General features: G+C 43.8%; 1 protein-coding gene across 2 annotated transcripts; it reads left to right on the forward strand.

The window, feature by feature from the left end:
* The first annotated feature begins 7,357 nt into the window (after positions 1–7,357).
* EXOSC9 (exosome component 9) lies at positions 7,358–18,459 on the forward strand. Of its 2 annotated transcripts, XM_074950813.1 has the most exons (12): positions 7,358–7,494; positions 7,669–7,763; positions 8,685–8,804; positions 8,920–9,022; positions 9,878–10,015; positions 10,499–10,581; positions 10,926–11,058; positions 11,844–11,932; positions 12,751–12,897; positions 16,261–16,448; positions 17,130–17,211; positions 18,152–18,459. In XM_074950813.1, the coding sequence occupies exons 1-12, from the start codon at positions 7,429–7,431 to the stop codon at positions 18,234–18,236; spliced, it is 1,329 nt and encodes a 442-aa protein (XP_074806914.1). In that variant the 5' UTR covers positions 7,358–7,428; the 3' UTR covers positions 18,237–18,459. The 2 variants fall into 2 exon arrangements, with proteins under 2 accessions (XP_074806914.1, XP_074806915.1); XM_074950814.1 differs by lacking the exon at positions 7,669–7,763 and having other exon boundaries at positions 7,478–7,494; positions 18,152–18,454.
* Positions 18,460–19,002: the final 543 nt, after the last annotated feature.

The raw sequence follows: 19,002 nt of genomic DNA on the forward strand, positions 1-19,002 counted from the left end.
AAAAGGCACATTCTGTGCATTAAGGGCTGGCTTCCTCTTTCCTTTACTTTCACTGAGCAGTACTTTCATTCCATGGGTTAGGACCTCAAAGCAAATCCTGCAGTGGGGAGACGCTGCAGTGCATTGAACATGGCCGAACAAGCTGTTGCCAAGGTGATGCTGTCTGGAGTTGTTCCAACACCCTGGACCAGTTGAAGTTTCTTCTCGATTGGGCTGATTGAGGAAGTAGAGTGGAAGGTAAAAGCATGTATTGCTGCAGCCAGGGTTTCATCTGGGATGGGCAGAGGGGCTGTTTCCTGCTTCTGTTGTGCATAGCTGGAAGTATAAAACAAATCTGTTTCTTTTCCAATTGTTTTCCCCTCTCTTTAACATAGACACGATAACTTGTTGTAGGGAGTTCGGACAACTCACCATAATGGTGTCCCTTCTTGGCATGCACTATTTTATTTATAAAAGTGGATATTATTGTTCCTGACCTTCTGGGAAGGACTAATGGACAGGCAGTGGATACTGAAGATGTGGAGCCACTATTTCAAAGCCAGTCAATAAATTACCTATCTGCTTTAGAAGTAGGTTTTAGTTTCCTGTTTTGAGTGCTAGCTAACAGATCTTTTAGGGCCAAACTTTGGCATTTGCAGAAAGTCTCATGCAAATCCAGAAAGGACATGTAACTGACCAATTTGCCATGCAAATAAATCTGCCTACAAATGTTGAGGAAGCCTTTAAGGAGGTCAGTTCAACATTTGGCCTGGAGAGTCAGACAAGAAAGGTAGAAATGTAGAAGTTTGCTTCTCTAATGTCCATATGTACGTGTGTCTTTATGATGACAGTTAAGGGACTGGGTGAATCTGTTTTTTTAAATTGCAAAATCTGTTGGAGAGAGGGATGGTGTCCTAGCCTCTGTTAGCCCAAAGCTGGGAATGGGCAATGGGGTGGATCACATGGTGATTACCTGTTTTTCTTCATTCCCTCTGAAGCACCTGGGATTGGCCACTGTCGGAAGACAGGGTATTGGGCTAGATGGACCTTTGTCTGAGCCAGTATGGCCATTCTTGTGTTGAATAAGTTTCATAAAGGTGTGCTCAGCTATTGAGGATCTAATTGCTGGCTCCCCGGTGGCTGCCAGGCCAGTGGTGGGCCGGCCCCCTGGTGGCTGCCTTTTTAGTTTGCATTAGGATTAGGAATCTTTGAATCCCTGACTGAAATGAAATCAACATCTCAAAGTCTGTATTCAAATACATTAACCAGGTTTAAAATGTAATATAATGAAGTGACTTCAAACAATTCAGCATGGGGAAAGATCAATTTAATTAGGGCAATATTTATTTTTTTGACTGAGTTGCTGCGAAATTGCAGCCATAAATGTTAACATAACTCCAAAACTAAACAAATTATTTGCAAGCAGCAGGAAGAATGAAATGAGTTTCCACCCATAGGTGAAACTTTCAAGCAAAAGTAAGTATCTTTTCTTCACCTCTCTGTGGATGTTTGTGCCGCCTTCAAGTCTGCGGCACCATTTATCTTTCTCATGTTCCTAATGTATTTATTTCCCATAAACTTTATTTTAAAGCAAGGCAAAAGTGTGCTCATAGGGCCTTGCTCCTGTCAGTTATAGAGGAAGCAGAACTCAAAGCTTTCTGGGATGTCTCAGCACTGGGAATGGGCAAAACGCTTACAGCGAAATAACTGGTCACAATTTCACCAATCCCTCCCAATTTGGATTTTCAAATGCCAATCAGCTTTGTACACAAACCACCTCAACCAATCCCTGACCCACATGCCTCATATGTTTTGGCTTCTCTACCACTTCTGCCTTTTAAGACAAATCACCACACTGTGGCTCGTTTGTCCCGTAGTATGTATATCACACCTGTGACAAACAGCAGGAAAACATCTAAGATTTATTGCTCTTCAGATTCCAGTCAGACATATATGCCATGTACCAAATTTTCCATGTACCAAAACCTAACTAACTTCTCAACTGGTGGAGTTATGTGGGGAGGGTGGACAGAAGATTTCCTTGAGTTTCTAGAAATAGGGTAAGGGCTAAAGAGAGGATCAGTTGGATCTGCTGAGCCACATATTAAAAGGCAGAGAGGAGTTACAGCAGCAGAAGGATCATGGAAACAGACTAGGTGATCAGTGGGAACTGAAATGCTCTCTAGTAGCAGGGAGAGTGAAATAGATTGTCAGGTGGAAGAAGGGATACATGGAGCAGCAGAGAGGGAAGATTATCCTGAACTTCTGGAAGTAGGGTGAGGGCTAGAGGGAGGATTCTTAGGATCCAGGCCTGGCAGATGGATTTGGGCCCTGATACAACAGTAAATTAATAAACAGAGTGGCACACAACTGATTTCTGCTGGGACAAAATCAAGGGAAGAAATGCACCCTGGTTCATACCACTTTAGGTTATAAGACCTGAGAAAATGGGGACAAGCAGAGGCAAGGAATCCTGGACAATGAGTAAGTCACAGGCCTGGGACTCGAGATCTGGCTTCAATTCCCTGTTCTATCACAGACTTCCTGTGTGACCATGGGCAAGTTACTTATTCTCTGTGCCTCAGTTCCCCATCAGTAAAAGATGAGAATAATACTTCATTATCTCAAGGGGTGGTTCTGAGGATAAATCCCTAAACACTAATGGGATGCTCAATTTCTGTGGTGATAGATGCCATAGTACTAACTAGTGATGTGATTCTGACTAAATCAACTCATATGATGAGCACACTGCTGACTTAAACGGAGGTTGTGGGAGGGAGAGGAAGAAATGTAAGGTTTTCATGTGAGGAAATAGTGCTCCAGTTTTGGTGATCTTGGCCCAATATAGTCTAAATCCACCATTGCAAGATGGAGGATGATCTATATAAATTGATTCTGTTATGCTTTTTAAAAAGCATTCAGATTTTTGGATATTTAGCTGAATCTTTAAAATTTAAAACCATCTCTCCACAGCAGGCAAGGGAAAACAGACTTAGAAGACATGGATAGGGGAACCTGAGACAGAAAACAGTTTTATTGGACAGGGTAGGACAGTATTGCTCAGGAAACAAAGGACAATTTTGTGGGTGATGGACAGGGTTATACTTGAAAGTGCTAACCGGCTCTACCTCTATCTGGGAGGTGGCTAATTATTCCAGGCACTGGCAACCTCAACTTGTTTACAGCTGAGTTGATTTTTTCCTTTCGATTGTTATGTATTTAATGTTTCTGGAGAGGGTCTGGGTACTATGGCTTATCCTCAATCTATATCTTTCCCCTTCACATTTCCCTTCTAATAGCATATGGTTGCCTTCCAGAGTAAATCCTAGAGGGTCAAATTTCAGCTGGAGGTATTGTGCAGCCAACAGTTAAAGTACTGTATCCTTATTTGTAGTGCAGTAGTACCAAGATGCCGTAAGTAGGCTGGGCCCCTTGTGGTGGGTGCTGTACAAACATATGATAAATCATAAACAAAACCTTTCAAAACCTAGATCTCTGAAACTACCATTCCCACTTGGTTCAAGCAGAAAAGATGATTCTTTCGGTCCTACTTGGGGCCCTTCTGGGAAGCATCACCGAGATGGCAGCTATCACTGAGCGTATGTCTCCACGGCAAAAAACAGTGTGTTCTTACCCTAATGAAATACAAATTATTTTTGCTGTTTGTTGTAAAAACCTCTGGATCTCAGATACACCAACCTCTGAAGTTATCCAAAAATATCTGGAGGTAGCAGAAATGCCCAAGATAAACACAATTGATAAATAACAGAAGAAGAAATCTTAAACTGTAGCAAGTATGAAAAGTGGTAAAGCTCCAGGATCTGATAGCTTTCTAGCTGAATTTTACAAGGTATTTAAGAAGGTCCCTTGAGAGGTACCTCTCAAATGCTATTCAGTTAGAGGTATTTCTACAACTCATTAAAGAAGTTGCAGTGGCTGTTCTTGCTGAAGTTGGAAAAGGCATTATCTTGTTGTGCAGCTCTCATAGGCCCATATCATTGTTGAAGCATGACTAGGGCTGCAGATTTGTCACAGCATTTTTAGTCAAAAATTACAGAGCAGTCACAGTACATTTAGTAAAATGTTGTGATTTATTTTGATAAATACTTTGACAAAGGGAGCTTGGGGGGGGGGGATGAAGAACGCCCACCCCACAGCAGTGTCTCCTGTCCCACAGGGCTGGCCCATGGGGTTGCAGCTCCACTCACTCATATTTGGCCCTGCTGCCTCCCCATCATGATGGCAGGGTGATTGGACCAAACCTAAGTGGCATTGTGAGCGTGTGCACTGATTTGCAACACCCAGCCCAGGGAGCCATGCCCAGCCCCACAGGACAGAAGCAGCTGCTGCAGGGTGAGTTTATTAAAATCATGGACACAAACACATAATGGACAAACAGGAAAATCACAGTATCCATAACATTGCTTCCCACCAAGACAAACCTGCAGCCCTTATCGTGAAAAAGATTTTTAGCAAAAAAACTAGTGAGCCGATGGCAATCCATGCTCTCAGCTTATATAAATCCAGATCAAAGTGGATTTATTAAGGATAGACAAATATTATTGGACTACTTGGAATCATCCATAATGCCAGACCGATAAAAGAAATTCCTCTTTTTTTGACTTGATGCACAGAAAGCCTCTGATAGAATATAGTGGAACTTTGTTTCTAATCCTACCCTATATGGACATTGCTCCCCAGTTCTGTAAATGGATAACTGCTCTTTACACAAAAGCAGCTATGTGAGTTAATGGACTTAAATCTCCCATTTGAACTACACAGAGGGACTAGGCAGGGATGTCCATTCTCTCTCCTTTTTGCACTAGCCCTAGAACTTTTTGCCCAGAGGAGAAGGGACAATGAATCTATCCTAAGAAAAAAATATTACATCATTTGTATATAAAGCTATTTTTTGATGTGCTCCTGCAAGTTTTAATCTAAACCAAGTATTTCCCTAAAATTAGTTTCTAAAGAAATCCATAACTTTGGGAAAGCATCTGGATTTAAAAGAAAATATGCCAAATCTGAAATGCTAGGTATAAATTTACCAGACTTTGAAAAGTCACTCCTCCAGGAAAAAAAAAAATGGGTACAAATGAGCAGCAAACCCTATAAGATACCTGGGAATTCAAATCTCAAACAACACATAAGATGCTCTGTAACTTAAATGTCAATCCACTACTTCAGCAAATGTAAAAAAAATCTAGAGTGCTGGAGAAAGTATGCCATTTCTTGATTGAGAAGAATAGTCACAGTCAAAATGTAAGTTTTTTGCCAAGGACATATTTCTGGTTTCAATCTTTCTGTGATCATCCCAGACAAAATCCTGAGCACAAATAGAGAGGATGGTAGTTGTGGAAAAATTCACACGCCAAATACATACCCAGCAAACAAGACAGAAGACAAAGAGCTAAATATTTGGTTACCTTTTATTCAAAATAAAGTATGTTCACATGAAAAAATACCCAGAGCACCTATCCAAGTTTTTTAGCATATTAACATTTGATAGACATGCCCGGTCTGATAAATGTGTAATCAGCTGTCACTTCACTTAATCAAACCCCTAGACGGGACATGTCCTAGGTGCTGTAAGGATGCTCGCTCTGGGCAATGGTGTTGAACAGAGAACTCTGGTGACCACAGTCCTATACAACATGCTGCTGAGCTTGCTGGTTTGATGCTGCTAATTGGTTTTGCTGGTACACGCAGTCCTCGACCTTACAACGTTTGAGTTACAATGAATGGCACTTAGGACGCTTCTACGCTGACACCCTGATTCAACTTACGACTATAGGTTTTGAGTTTACGATGCTCGATCCCGCAGTGGAGTAGATTGCGGTTCTGAGTTATGACTTGACACAATTGTAAGGAACAAACTGTGTCGTAAGTCCGAGGACTGCCTGTTTTTACATGGCTCGGATTTACACACCTGTTAGGACGTCCCACATGAACGAATAGCATTAACCACAACAAAGCTGCACTGCCAACGCAGTTCAAATGGCAGGGAGACCACAGCAGCTCGCATCCAAACCCCCAACCCCTGCTCTGCAGGCTTTGGGGCAAAGCAGAACTACTGTAATGTACTGCAAGTTCAGCCCAAAAGCTTTCTGCCAGGCAGACCCCTGGGAACCGAGACCCCTGACAGCCCACACAGCCACCCATGACGCACGCCAGCAGGGTGAGGAAGACTTAGAGTTGCCAGGTGTCTGGTTTTCAACCAGAACGCCTGGTTGAAAAGGGACCCTGTCAGCTATGGTCAGCACTGATGACTGGGCCATTACAAATCCGATCGGTGGCACAGCAGGGCTAAGGCAGGCTCCCTGTCTGCCACGGCTACGTGCTGCTCCTGGAAGCAGTGGCATGTCCCCCCGCTCTGGCTCCTATGCGTAGGAGCAACCAGGGGACTCTGCACGCTGCTCCTGCCGCAAGCGCTGGTTCTGCAACTCCCATTAGCTGGGAACCATGGCCAAAGGGAGCTGTGGGGGTGGTGCCTGCGGATGGGCAGCGCGCAGAGTCGTCTGGCCATGCCTCCACATAGAAGCTATAGGAGGGATATGCTGATGCTTCCAGGAGCTGCTTGAGGAAAGTGCTGCCCAGAGCCTGCAGCCCTGACCCCCTCCCGCATCCCAACCCCCAGCCCTGATCCCCCTCCCATCTTCCAAACCCCTCAGTCCCAGCCCCACCCTCCTACACCCCAACCCCCTCATCCCTATCTGAACCCCCAGTTGGAGCCCTCACCTGCCCCCCCCCACCGCAATCCCTGGCCCCAGCCCAGGGCCCTCTCCCACTCTCCAAACCCCCCCAGCTCGAGTCCCCTCCTGCACCCCAAATCCCTCATTCCTGGCCCCTCACCAGAGCTCTTGCCCCCCTGCACCCCAACCCCCTGCCTCAGCCCAGAACCCCCTCCCATACTCTGAACCTCGTGGCTCCACCCGCCAGCACCCCTCATCCATGGCCCTAGCCCAAAGCCCTCAACCCCTCCTGCATCCCAACCCATAGCCTCAGGCCGGAGCCTCCTCCCGCACCCTGAACTCATTTCTGACCCCACCCCAGAGCGTGCACCCCTCCCCGCACCCCACCTCCCTGAGCCAGCCTGGTGAAAATGAGCGAGCGAGTGAGGGGGGAGGCAGTGAGTGGGGGCGGGGCCCCCGGAGGACGGGCGGGACAAGGGTGTTTCAGTTTGTGCCAACAAAACGTTGGCAACCCTCGGAAGACTCTGAACTTCCGCTGGCGCCGGGACGCTGCCCCCGCTCACCGGCTCTAGGGGCTTGGATTCTGGCCCCCGCCCCACCCGAGCAGCTCCCTGTCCCTGCGGCGGCAGCGGCGACGACACAGCGACGGGAGGAGTCCAACCCTCGCGCCTGCGCACTCTCTGGCCGCAGCGGCGCCGCTTGATGACGTTTGAGGGGCGCGCGCGGAGAGGGCCCCAGATCGCGAGGCCCCGCCAGCATGAAGGAGACGCCGCTGTCCAACTGCGAGCGGCGCTTCCTGCTGCGCGCCATCGAGGAGCGGAAGGTACGAGACCGAGACCCCCCCCCACCCCCGCTTTCCCCTCCCCCACAGCGCCGCCACCGGCCGGGCCCCCTCCCGCGGGAGCGCGGGCGGGCCCCGCGCGGGCCCCCATCCCTCCCTGCGGGCCGGACCCGGGGCTGCCCCGCGCGGGTTGTGACTCTGCTCTCGGCTTTGCAGCGCTTGGACGGGCGGCAGAGCTACGACTACAGGAACGTGCGGATCTCCTTCGGCGCCGACTACGGCTGCTGCATCGTGGAGCTGGGGAGGACCAGGTACCGCGGGGAGCCCCCCCACCCCTCACCGTGTGGCTCGTGGCGGTACCTCGTGTCTCCCCACAGCCGCCGCGTCCTGGCCCTGCCGGAGCGGCCCCGATTGCCCTCTGCCCGCGGGGTGCGGATGCACCGCAGCAGCCTGCAGGAGGACGGTAGCGATGGGGGGGAGGGGTTGGCGCTGAGGAAAACAGATAGAGGTTGGTCTCCCTTGAGGTGTTTATAGGTATAACGTGGAAAGCTGCCGATGAGCGGATCTTTATGTCCAGGCCCTGGATGTTGGCAATTCATTAATTCCCCCCATCCAAGGATCTCAAATTAAGCCTCGCAACACCCTTGGGAAGTAGATGGTATCTCTCTTCCATAGGCTGGGGGAACTGAAGTAGACACAAGTAAATTTTTAGAGCTCCCACAGTGGTAGAATTGGGAATAAACCGCAAGAAATTTGAACTTCTGACCTGTGCTTTAACGTCTAGATCCTGCTTATTCCCTGTTAGTGACTGTCATTTTATCTGTATAACCAAGTCCTATATATGAAGAAGCTGTAATAAACTGGAGATGCGCAGTAAAATTGAAGGTTTCAGAGTAGCAGCCGTGTTAGTCTGTATTCGCAAAAAGAAAAGGAGTACTTGTGGCACCTTAGAGACTAACCAATTTATTTGAGCATAAGCTTTCGTGAGCTACAGCTCACTTCATCGGATGCATACTGTGGAAACTGCAGAAGATGTTTCCACAGTATGCATCCGGTGAAGTGAGCTGTAGCTCACGAAAGCTTATGCTCAAATAAATTGGTTAGTTTCTAAGGTGCCACTAGTACTCCTTTTCTTTTTAGTAAAATTGAAGTGTAAGTTGCTTTAATGTTAAAGTTGTTTTTGTCACCCATACTGAAGTCTTTTGGGGTTTGTGGGGGGGTTTCTTTTGCAGAGTCCTTGGACAGGTTTCATGTGAACTTGTTTCCCCAAAGCTAAATCGAGCTACAGAGGGTATACTTTTCTTTAATCTTGAGCTCTCCCCAATGGCTGCACCAGCTTTTGAGCCTGGCAGGTATGTCTCTTCAGTGACTACAGGCAAGGATGGCATAAGGAAAGCTATTCAGTCATAGTTTCAGACTTATTAATAACTCACAACTAAAATGTACCCAATCTCTTGTTTTTTCCAGGCAATCTGACCTTTTGGTGAAACTGAATCGACTACTAGAAAGATGCCTAAGAAACTCAAAATGTATAGACACTGAATCTCTCTGTGTTGTTGCTGGTGTAAAGGTGTGAAAAACGCTATGAAATCAAAAGGTCTTTAATACTAGGGGATTAATATGTTGCATTTAGAGGTCAGTCTGTCTTTGAGGACCAATAATCCTGATTTTATTTTAAAAGGCCAAGGTTCCAGCTGTCACACATAGATGTGTTTAACTTTAAGATTGTGCATAGTCCCTTTATAGTCAATGGGCTATGTACATGATAAAGCTAATCATATGCATGAATGTTTACAGCAGCAGTTCTCAAACTGTGGGTTGGGACCCCAAAGTGGATCACAACCCCATTTTTAATGGGGTCACCAGGGCTGGCTCAGACTTGCTGGGGTCTCAGGCCAGAGCCGAAGCTTGAGCCCTACTTCCCAGGGCTGAAGCTGAAGCTTGAGCACCGCTGCCCAGGGAGCAAGGCTCAGGTTACAGGTCGCTTGCCTGGGGCTGAAGCCCTTGGGCTTTGGCTTTGGCTTCCTCACCCAGGGCAGTGGGGCTTGGGCTTTGGCATTGGCCCCACCACCTGGGGCGGTGCGGCTCAGGCTTCGGCTGGGGTCGTGTAGTAATTTTCCTTGTCGGAAGGGGGTCGCAGTGCAGTGATGTTTGAGAATCCCTGGTTTACAGGATCAGGGCTGAAATCATACTTCAGTTTTATTTTCTTCATCACAAATTAATAGTGTTGAAAACAGATACTGTCTCTGTTTGGATTTATTCAATTTTCATCATCATAATTTTTGATGATCAAGAACTGAATTATACTTACCTTCAACATGAATAGTAAAAAGCTATTTTGAAAAGATGTTGGAAAATCCATACAAGTTACCAGGACTACAGTTTAGTGAATTTTCATGTTTTTTTCCCCCCCACCCCCTCCCAGGTGTGGCAAATTCGTGTGGACCTGCATTTGTTGAATCATGACGGAAACATTATTGATGCTGCAAGTATAGCAGCAATAGTGGCTTTGTGTCACTTCCGTAGACCAGATGTATCTGTGCAAGGAGAGGAAGTAACTTTGGTGAGTAGGATGAGGTGAAAGTGGTGGGATTACTGAAATTAAAATTTTCATTGATTGCTGCTCTATGTAAAATGGATCTTTGTCAACAGAGACAAGTTAAGTTTTAGAGGTAGAGCTACTTAAAATATCAAGGGATAGGAATAGATCCATTTGTTTTTATCAATATGTATAGTATACAGTTACTGATTTTCAATTTGAGAGACTGTAAACATTAAGAAATTAAATAAGGATGACCTTTTTAGCACTTTTTTGTACTTCTCAGCCAAACTGGAAGGGGTCAAATGGCACAAAAATGGGTACAGTACAGTTACCTAGATAGGTAATATTAATAGGAAATAACATTTTAAAAAGAGAGAGCAAATCAAGTCGTGTTGAATTTTTAGATGATAGGCTTTTCTTACTTTTTGTCTTAGTATTTTCTTTGAAATTATATATGGAATTGGGTAAGTAACAAATTTCCACCTTGACTATTTATATTTTTAGTATACCCCTGAGGAACGTGATCCTGTCCCTTTGAGTATCCATCACATGCCTATCTGTGTCAGTTTTGCCTTTTTCCAGCAAGGGTAAGTTTCTGTTATGGCACTGACTTAAATCATCTACCAGTTTCTGCAGAACTGGAATAAAAACATACATTTCCATAAATAGCCATGTTAACAAAATGCACTAGTGAACTAGCTTATTCTGAAATGAGAAGGTGTGAAGAAGAGGTGTTCCTCTTCATGCTGCAGTGTGTAACATGAAATTTCCGTAGACTTTTCATAAAAATGTACACTTATGAAATCGGTCTCCTTGGGTATACTCATCCCCAAAACCATGAAGCTTGTTTGTGTAATTTGTCTCCTGCCCTTAAAGTTTCAGGCAAGCAGGTTACCCTTAACTATTGTGTCCTATTCAACAATGGTTTCAGGACCTATTTGTTGGTGGATCCCAGTGAACGAGAGGAACGTGTAATGGATGGCCTCCTAGTGATTGCCATGAATAAACATCGTGAGATTTGTACTATCCAGTCCAGTGGAGGGATTATGCTGTTAAAAGATCAGGTAAATGGCATTTTCTTTGAGTCATTCTCTCTGGTATAAACTTCTTGAAGTATTGTAATATTGAACCATCTAGTAGTGTTTTGATGTGAGAGAAGAATGGTATCTCTCTGTCTGTCTGATTCCATAGAAAACTGGATAGGAAATGTAAACATGACAGTACTTTGGGGGGATGCTCTAAACTCCAAATGTTTGGTCTCATACTCTGTACTTCTTGAATGGAGTTTAAGGTAATTGGGAGAGCAATCTCTTAAAATTTCCAAGTGGTATTTATAAGTCTTTCTAAATATAAACGTGTTTCTTGACTATAACAAATATTCTTGACTATAACAAATAACTTATTGCTGCCAGTGCTCCTCCGTTGGTATTTGTGTAGCCGCTAGTCTTGAAATATTTGTCACTTTAATCTGAAATGAAACTAAACTTTTTTTCTTAAGCCCAATAATAATATTGGAAGTCTTTTTCATTCTTAAGATGGCACATAACTCTTTTTCTAATTATTAATGAATTTGGTAGTTTCAGTATAAATCTGTGCATACCATATATAACATATGACAGACTGCTCAGGTTAAACAGTACTAACTAGGCATAAAGCATATTTCCTCTATCAAACAAATTCTTAGCTAAAGGTTTGTGGGGAAGCTTCCATTTGAACTTCCTGACTGAGACATCATTCACAGGTCATTAGCATCTAGCAGTACAAAAAAAAGTATATTTTCACTTAAATTAAGTATAAAGTTATGTTCATTTTAATTGCATGATAATAAATTATTTTTCACTACAAACAGGTTCTGAGATGCAGTAAAATAACTGGTGTTAAAGTAGCAGAGATCACAGAGCTAATTCAAAAGGCCTTGGAGAATGACCGGAAAGTTAGGTGAGATTGTTAAAATGCAGTGTATTGGAAGTTAATACGTTTGTGGGGTCAGATTATTCTTGTACTGTTTTTCAGAGACTCCACTCACAGGAAGAGAAGCTGTGCAACTGATGGTCTTCAATAAGTGGTGTTATACTCAGACTCAGCTAATAGTTCTGTTTTCTCTGAAGAGATGATTGTATTGACACCCTCAAGCCAATTGTATTTGATGCATGATGCAAAACAACTACTGTGGGAAACCTTGGGGAGGAGGGGAGAGAATAAAGTTGGAAAAAGAAAAGCTTAGTTGTTTAAAGCAGATGGCATGATACTAATAAAACAGCCAATTCAAAAAAGGATTGCTGTTCTCAGGTGACTGAGACCACAACTAAGGAAAACTTGGCCTTCTCAGTTCAGTTTTTGTGCCTGATCTAAAACAGGAACAAATTTTCTGTATTGTTTAACTTAACACAGAGGTTCTCAAACTGGGGGTCGGGACCCCTCAGGTCATGAAGTTATTACATAGGGGGGTCGTGAACTCTCAGCCCCTACCCCAAACCCTGCTTTGCCTCCAGCATTTATAATGGTGTTAAGTATATTAAGTGTTTTTAATGTATATGGGGGGGGGGGGGTCACACTCAGACGCTTGCTGTGTGAAAGGGTTCACCAGTACAAAAGTTTGAGAACCACTGACTTAACAGTTTAAACAGCTAACCTGTTTTTTTTAGTGTTGCTGTTGTAAATCACATCTCTGTATATAACTGAACTCTCTCTCTAACTTGACTTTTTGAAATGTAAAATGTCTTAAAATATAATTTTTGTATTTATTTAATAAATAGGAAAGAAGGTGGAAAGTTTGGCTTTGCAGAGTCTATACCAGATCAAAAGATCTCTGCCTTTAAAATGGAAAGAGCTCCTGTTGATACTAAAGATGTAGAAGAGCAAGCTGAAGAAATAATCACCAAGGCTGATTCTCCTTCAGATGTGTATCTTTTCTACTGTATCACTTTAGTGAGAAGACAGTGATATCTCACTGTTAAAGCTTTCTGAATCATGCAATACATCTTGAGTTTCTCATTTCTTTGAAGGCTATGACTACATCATGATCATCTATATCTTCTTTTATTTATAGAAAGTGTATCCCGGTAGAAAGAAAAGGAGTACTTGTGGCACCTTAGAGACTAACCAATTTATTTAAGCATAAGCTTTCGTGAGCTACAGCTCACTTCATTGGATGCATACTGTGGAAAGTGTAGAAGATCTTTTTATACATACAAAGCATGAAAAAATACCTCCCCCCACCCCACTCTCCTGCTGGCAATTGCCCATCTAAAGTGATCACTCTCCTTACAATGTGTATGATAATCAAGTTGGGCCACTTCCAGCACAAATCCAGGGTTTAACAAGAACGTCTGAGGAGGGGGGCGCGGGGGGGTAGGAAAAAACAAGGGGAAATAGGTTAGCTTGCATAATGACTTAGCCACTCCCAGTCTCTATTCAAGCCTAAGTTAATTGTATCCAATTTGCAAATGAATTCCAATTCAGCAGTCTCTCGCTGGAGTCTGGATTTGAAGTTTTTTTGTTGTAATATCGCAACTTTCATGTCTGTATGCAGCATCACTTGCCCCATAACCTGAGCCGTGCGGAACACAATGCCATCCACAGCCTCAGAAACAACTCTGACATCATAATCAAAAAGGCTGACAAAGGAGGTGCTGTTGTCATCATGAATAGGTCGGAATATGAACAAGAGGCTGCTCGGCAGCTCTCCAACACCACTTTCTACAAGCCATTACCCTCTGATCCCACTGAGAGTTACCAGAAGAAACTACAGCATTTGCTCAAGAAACTCCCTGAAAAAGCACAAGATCAAATCCGCACAGACACACCCCTGGAACCCCGACCTGGGATATTCTATCTACTACCCAAGATCCATAAACCTGGAAATCCTGGGTGCCCTATCATCTCGGGCATTGGCACCCTGAAAGCAGGATTGTCTGGCTATGTAGACTCCCTCCTCAGGCCCTACGCTACCAGCACTCCCAGCTACCTTCGAGACACCACTGACTTCCTGAGGAAACTACAATCCATCGGTGATCTTCCTGATAACACCATCCTGGCCACTATGGATGTAGAAGCCCTCTACGCCAACATTCCACACAAAGATGGACTACAAGCCGTCAAGAACACTATCCCCGATAATGTCACGGCTAACCTGGTGGCTGAACTTTGTGACTTTGTCCTTACCCATAACTATTTTACATTTGGGGACAATGTATACCTTCAGATCAGTGGCACTGCTATGGGTACCCGCATGGCCCCACAGTATGCCAACATTTTTATGGCTGATTGAGAACAACGCTTCCTCAGCTCTCGTCCCCTAACGCCCCTACTCTACTTGCGCTATATCGATGACATCTTCATCATCTTGACCCATGGAAAAGAAGCCCTTGAGGAATTCCACCATGATTTCAACAATTTCCATCCCACCATCAACCTCAGCCTGGTCCAGTCCACACAAGAGATCCACTTCCTGGACACTACAGTGCTAATAAACAATGGTCACATAAACACCACCCTATACCGGAAACCTACTGACTGCTATTCCTACCTACATGCCTCCAGCTTTCACCCTGACCACAGCCAAGCTCTGCGATACAACCGCATTTGCTCCAACCCCTCAGACAGAGACAAACACCTACAAGATCTCTATCAAGCATTCTTACAACTACAATACCCACCTGCGGAAGTGAAGAAACAGATTGATAGAGCCAGAAGAGTTCCCAGAAGTCACCTACTACAGGACAGGCCTAACAAAGAAAATAGCAGAACGCCACTAGCCGTCACCTTCAGCCCCCAACTAAAACCCCTTCAACGCATTATTAAGGATCTACAACCTATCCTGAAGGATGACCCAACACACTCACAAATCTTGGGAGACAGGCCAGTCCTTGCCGACAGACAGCCCCCCAACCTGAAGCAAATACTCACCAGCAACCACATACCACACAACAGAACCACTAACCCAGGAACCTATCCTTGCAACAAAGCCCATTGCCAACTGTGCCCACATATTTATTCAGGGGACACCATCACAGGGCCTAATAACATCAGCCACACTATCAGAGGCTCGTTCACCTGCACATCCACCAATGTGATATATGCCATCATGTGCCAGCAATGCCCCTCTGCCATGTACATTGGTCAAACTGGACAGTCTCTACGTAAAAGAATAAATGGACACAAATCAGATGTCAAGAATTATAACATTCATAAACCAGTTGGAGAACACTTCAATCTCTCTGGTCACGCGATTACAGACATGAAAGTTGTGATATTACAACAAAAAAATTTCAAATCCAGACTCCAGCGAGAAACTGTTGAATTGGAATTCATTTGCAAATTGGATACAATTAACTTAGGCTTGAATAGAGACTGGGAGTGGCTAAGTCATTATGCAAGGTAACCTATTTCCCGTTGTTTTTTCCTACCTCCCCCCTGCAGACGTTCTTGTTAAACCCTGGATTTGTGCTGGAAATGGCCCAACTTGATTATCATACACATTGTAAGGAGCGTGATCACTTTAGATGGGCAATTGACAGCGGGAGGGTGGGGTGGGGGGAGGTATTTTTTTCATGCTTTGTGTGTATAAAAAGATCTTCTACACTTTCCTCAGTATGCATCCGATGAAGTGAGCTGTAGCTCACTAAAGCTTATGCTCAAATAAATTGGTTAGTCTTTAAGGTGCCCCAAGTACTCCTTTTCTTTTTGCGAATATAGACTAACACGGCTGTTACTCTGAAACCTATCCCGGTAGAGGAATTCATAGTATAGCATGTTGATCAGGAGTGTGTGGGTTTTCTGCCAGAATCCTTCTCTTCCTCCCTTTTCCATTACTCCCCTAATGCCTCTGAATCCTTCAGCTAAGGAAGGTTCAGTGGAGCTCTATGTGGCATTATTAATTTCTGTTCCACGGCTGTAGAAAAGGGGAATCACTCAACGGCAATGTGAGACCCTTCTAGGGGAGATGAGTTCTGCAGCACAGGCAGCAAAAAGATGAACCCAACTAAGTTCTGCCTGGCAATGTGGGGCTCAGCTGTGAAGGTGATCAGTTGTCTCATCCATTGTGCATACCTTAGGCATTTTTACTTTGTCAGCTGTTCAAGAGAACACTGACTTGCCATTTTGCTCAAATGAATTTCTTCACATCACGTGCTCAGCCTTTGGTACTCACCGCAGATTGTTTATGTACTTGAACGATATAAATTATTTGGAAAGTTTAACATGCTGTGCAATGAGAGTAAAAATAAGAATTCTGGCAATTTATGGATTTTTCTTAATTAGCTCAGTTTTGCCAAACCAGTACTGAGGATGCCTGGGATGGCCCAAATTGGGGAGGGGATAGAGAACTCCTGGGGAGACCTTGAAGAATCTGAGAGAGAGGAGGAAGAGGAAGGTAACAGTGATGATGCTACCACGTCAGAGGGTCAGAAAATGGAAACGGAAGAGAGAAATGTTGTGAGGAAAACTAAGAAGGGTTAGTATCTGCTTTAAATGTAGCATTACCGAAAACACCGTTCATGTATTAATTCTGGTGTATTTGAAGCTGTGTCCTCTCCTTAGCAGTAAGAAGGGGACTTGCCAGCAGGAAGATGTAGCTGTCAACTGCAAAATGACCACTTTAGAGCTGTTATGGCTTACATCTGCCAAATTTAAATATCCAACCCCAGAAAGACATGCTGGGAGTAGAGGGTGGAGTTTTTACAAGAGGGAAACCCTACACTGGGGAATTAGTAGGGACCAGAAAGTAACAAAGAAAGGTGCTTTTGGGGAAAGGACCTGCTTTGTTTTGTGCCTGTTGCCGTTATGTCAGTATCTAATGAAAGCAAAATACCAGACAAACCCATGAGAATGGTCTTGGTGCTCTGTCCTCTACCTACTGTTGAGAGATGTGGCAGAGGCAGCAGGATACTAAACCAAACTCAGCCACTCTTATAAAAGTGTTCAGTTTATAACAGCTAAAATAAAGTATCAGTTGTTTTAAAGTTACTGTGCTCGAAGGGTGATTCTGGCCCCTGAGTTGCACACTAGAGTGACAAAACATCCCCCGTGTGTTAAAATGTCTCTAGGTGTGTAGTAATGATTTATACTCACAGAAATGTGATGTACAAAACACTCAAGTTTTACAGTAATATAAGTGTTTTCTCTTGTTTGTAAGGTGATGACACAATTGTACTGTCTGACAGTGAAGAGGAGGAAGTTGTCATTCTGGAACCAGAGGAGAGGCCGAAGAAAACACGGTAACCACAACTATGTAGTTAAAGGGGAAAAAAATCTTTAAAACAGCATACTGTGTTGAGACAAGGAATAGTTTCAGCAAGTACGATATACTTCCTTGTGCCTACGCTTGTCAAGGAAAACATTGCTCTCAGATAATGGGGCCGGATCCTCAGCCTGTTCTTGGTTCTTTGCACTGCCTAAGGGAGCAGCCAAGGAGTCTCTTAATGTTGGGGAATCTAGGGATAGTGTATTTACTTGTATTACTGTAGTGCCTGAGTCCTTGTCGTGAACCAGGAGCCCATTGTGCTAGCTATTGTACAAACTGAATAAAAAGAGAGTCTCTGCCCTGAATCAGCAGGTTCAGCTCTATGCCACCTCCCACATATGGGGTAAGGCCAAAGCATCCAGTGTTTGGGCTAATCAGCACCTGATAAAGCAGTGCCTATGGGACTGCTCCAGCTGGTGCAATTTAAATCTGATATTTGGATGTTCTGAGTTACCCTGTGGTAGCAAAAGGGTGGATTAGAGCCTCCTACCCTACTCCTCAGGTGTGCTGCAGTGGACTCTGCCCAGTGAATAGGGCAGAGTCCACATTGCCCAGCTCTAACTACTAATGCAACAGGAGCTTGTATTATTTTTAGCACAGATTTATTCCCTTCTTTGTAAGAACCATGCAACTCAATGCCAATAGAAATGATGGTATCTAGAAAGGTAGTCTGCTCTAACTTGTCTGTTAAATGTGGATTTGTGTTGCAGAGGTGGTTTGCATGGGGCTTTCCCTTAGTTTTCTTTAAACCCTGTTACAAGTAAAACACGATTGGATTGTGGTAAGGTTGGTCATGTATAGAGCTGAGATCTTGAAAACCTTTGACTTGTGGCTTGACTTGCAGGGAACACCAGTCTAGCCCTCAGTCTTTTATTAAGCTGCCTTATTTTAGGTTAAATGTTGTTTGTTCACAGAACTCAAACCAGCGCCAAACAAGAAAATTCTTCAAGTAAGAAAGCATTTAACAAAAAAAGAAAAAAGAAGAGAGCGACTCATTAGTCATGTTCCCTTCAAAATAATTGTGTAGATTAATACTTAAATGAGACATACTTACTCTGTATATTAAGCTACTGAATGTATTTTTGTAGATCAGTTTTCCTTCTTCCCCCCATTTCTGAAACTTGATCTACTTCTCTGTATATTTTTTTATATAATAGTGTACATTTGTCTTGCAATAAATTAAACATTCAAAAGTGTCAGCATTTGAGTAGAAGGTATAATAGGGTGATAACTAAATATGTAAGCAAACTCTTGAATTGCACATTAAAACTATGAGCAAAAACATCTGTAAATATTTACACTTCCATCTCATAAGAGCATCTTCTCAAAGCCTTTTAACTTCATTTTAAGGCAGTGTAAATCTACATTTTTAAGTATTAAGGTTCTGGATTGGCATGGTTTGATTTTCTGTTCAATCTAAGCATAAGCTTCATCCAGTACCTCTTCACATCAATAGAATTAGTTGCAGTGGAATTGAGAGTGAATTAGGCCTCATGTCTGCAAGAGAGAGGTGCTGTAGACAAAGCAGCTCCTTTGTTGTCTTTACCAAGAACATGACTCAGGCATCTCAACCTAAAAACATTCCTCCTGTGTAAATTGTAAGAAATTAAGAAAAGGAGTACTTGTGCCTTAGAGACAAATTTGAGCATAAGCTTTTGTGAGCTACAGCTCACTTCATCGGATGCATTCAGTGGAAAATAATGAATGCATCTGATGAAGTGAGCTGTAGCTCACGAAAGCTTATGCTCAAATAAATGTTAGTCTC

The sequence above is a fragment of the Natator depressus genome, chromosome 4 (genome assembly GCF_965152275.1).
Source record: "Natator depressus isolate rNatDep1 chromosome 4, rNatDep2.hap1, whole genome shotgun sequence".
In the NCBI taxonomy this organism is placed as follows: domain Eukaryota; kingdom Metazoa; phylum Chordata; order Testudines; family Cheloniidae; genus Natator; species Natator depressus.

Bases quoted from the DNA above. Each gene is read 5' to 3' on its own strand.
- EXOSC9 (XM_074950813.1), top strand. From the start codon at position 7,429: ATGAAGGAGACGCCGCTGTCCAACTGCGAGCGGCGCTTCCTGCTGCGC. The intron at 8,805-8,919 runs GTATGTCTCTTC...TGTTTTTTCCAG, and splicing joins CCAGCTTTTGAGCCTGGCAG to GCAATCTGACCTTTTGGTGA. The intron at 11,059-11,843 runs GTAAATGGCATT...CACTACAAACAG, and splicing joins TTATGCTGTTAAAAGATCAG to GTTCTGAGATGCAGTAAAAT.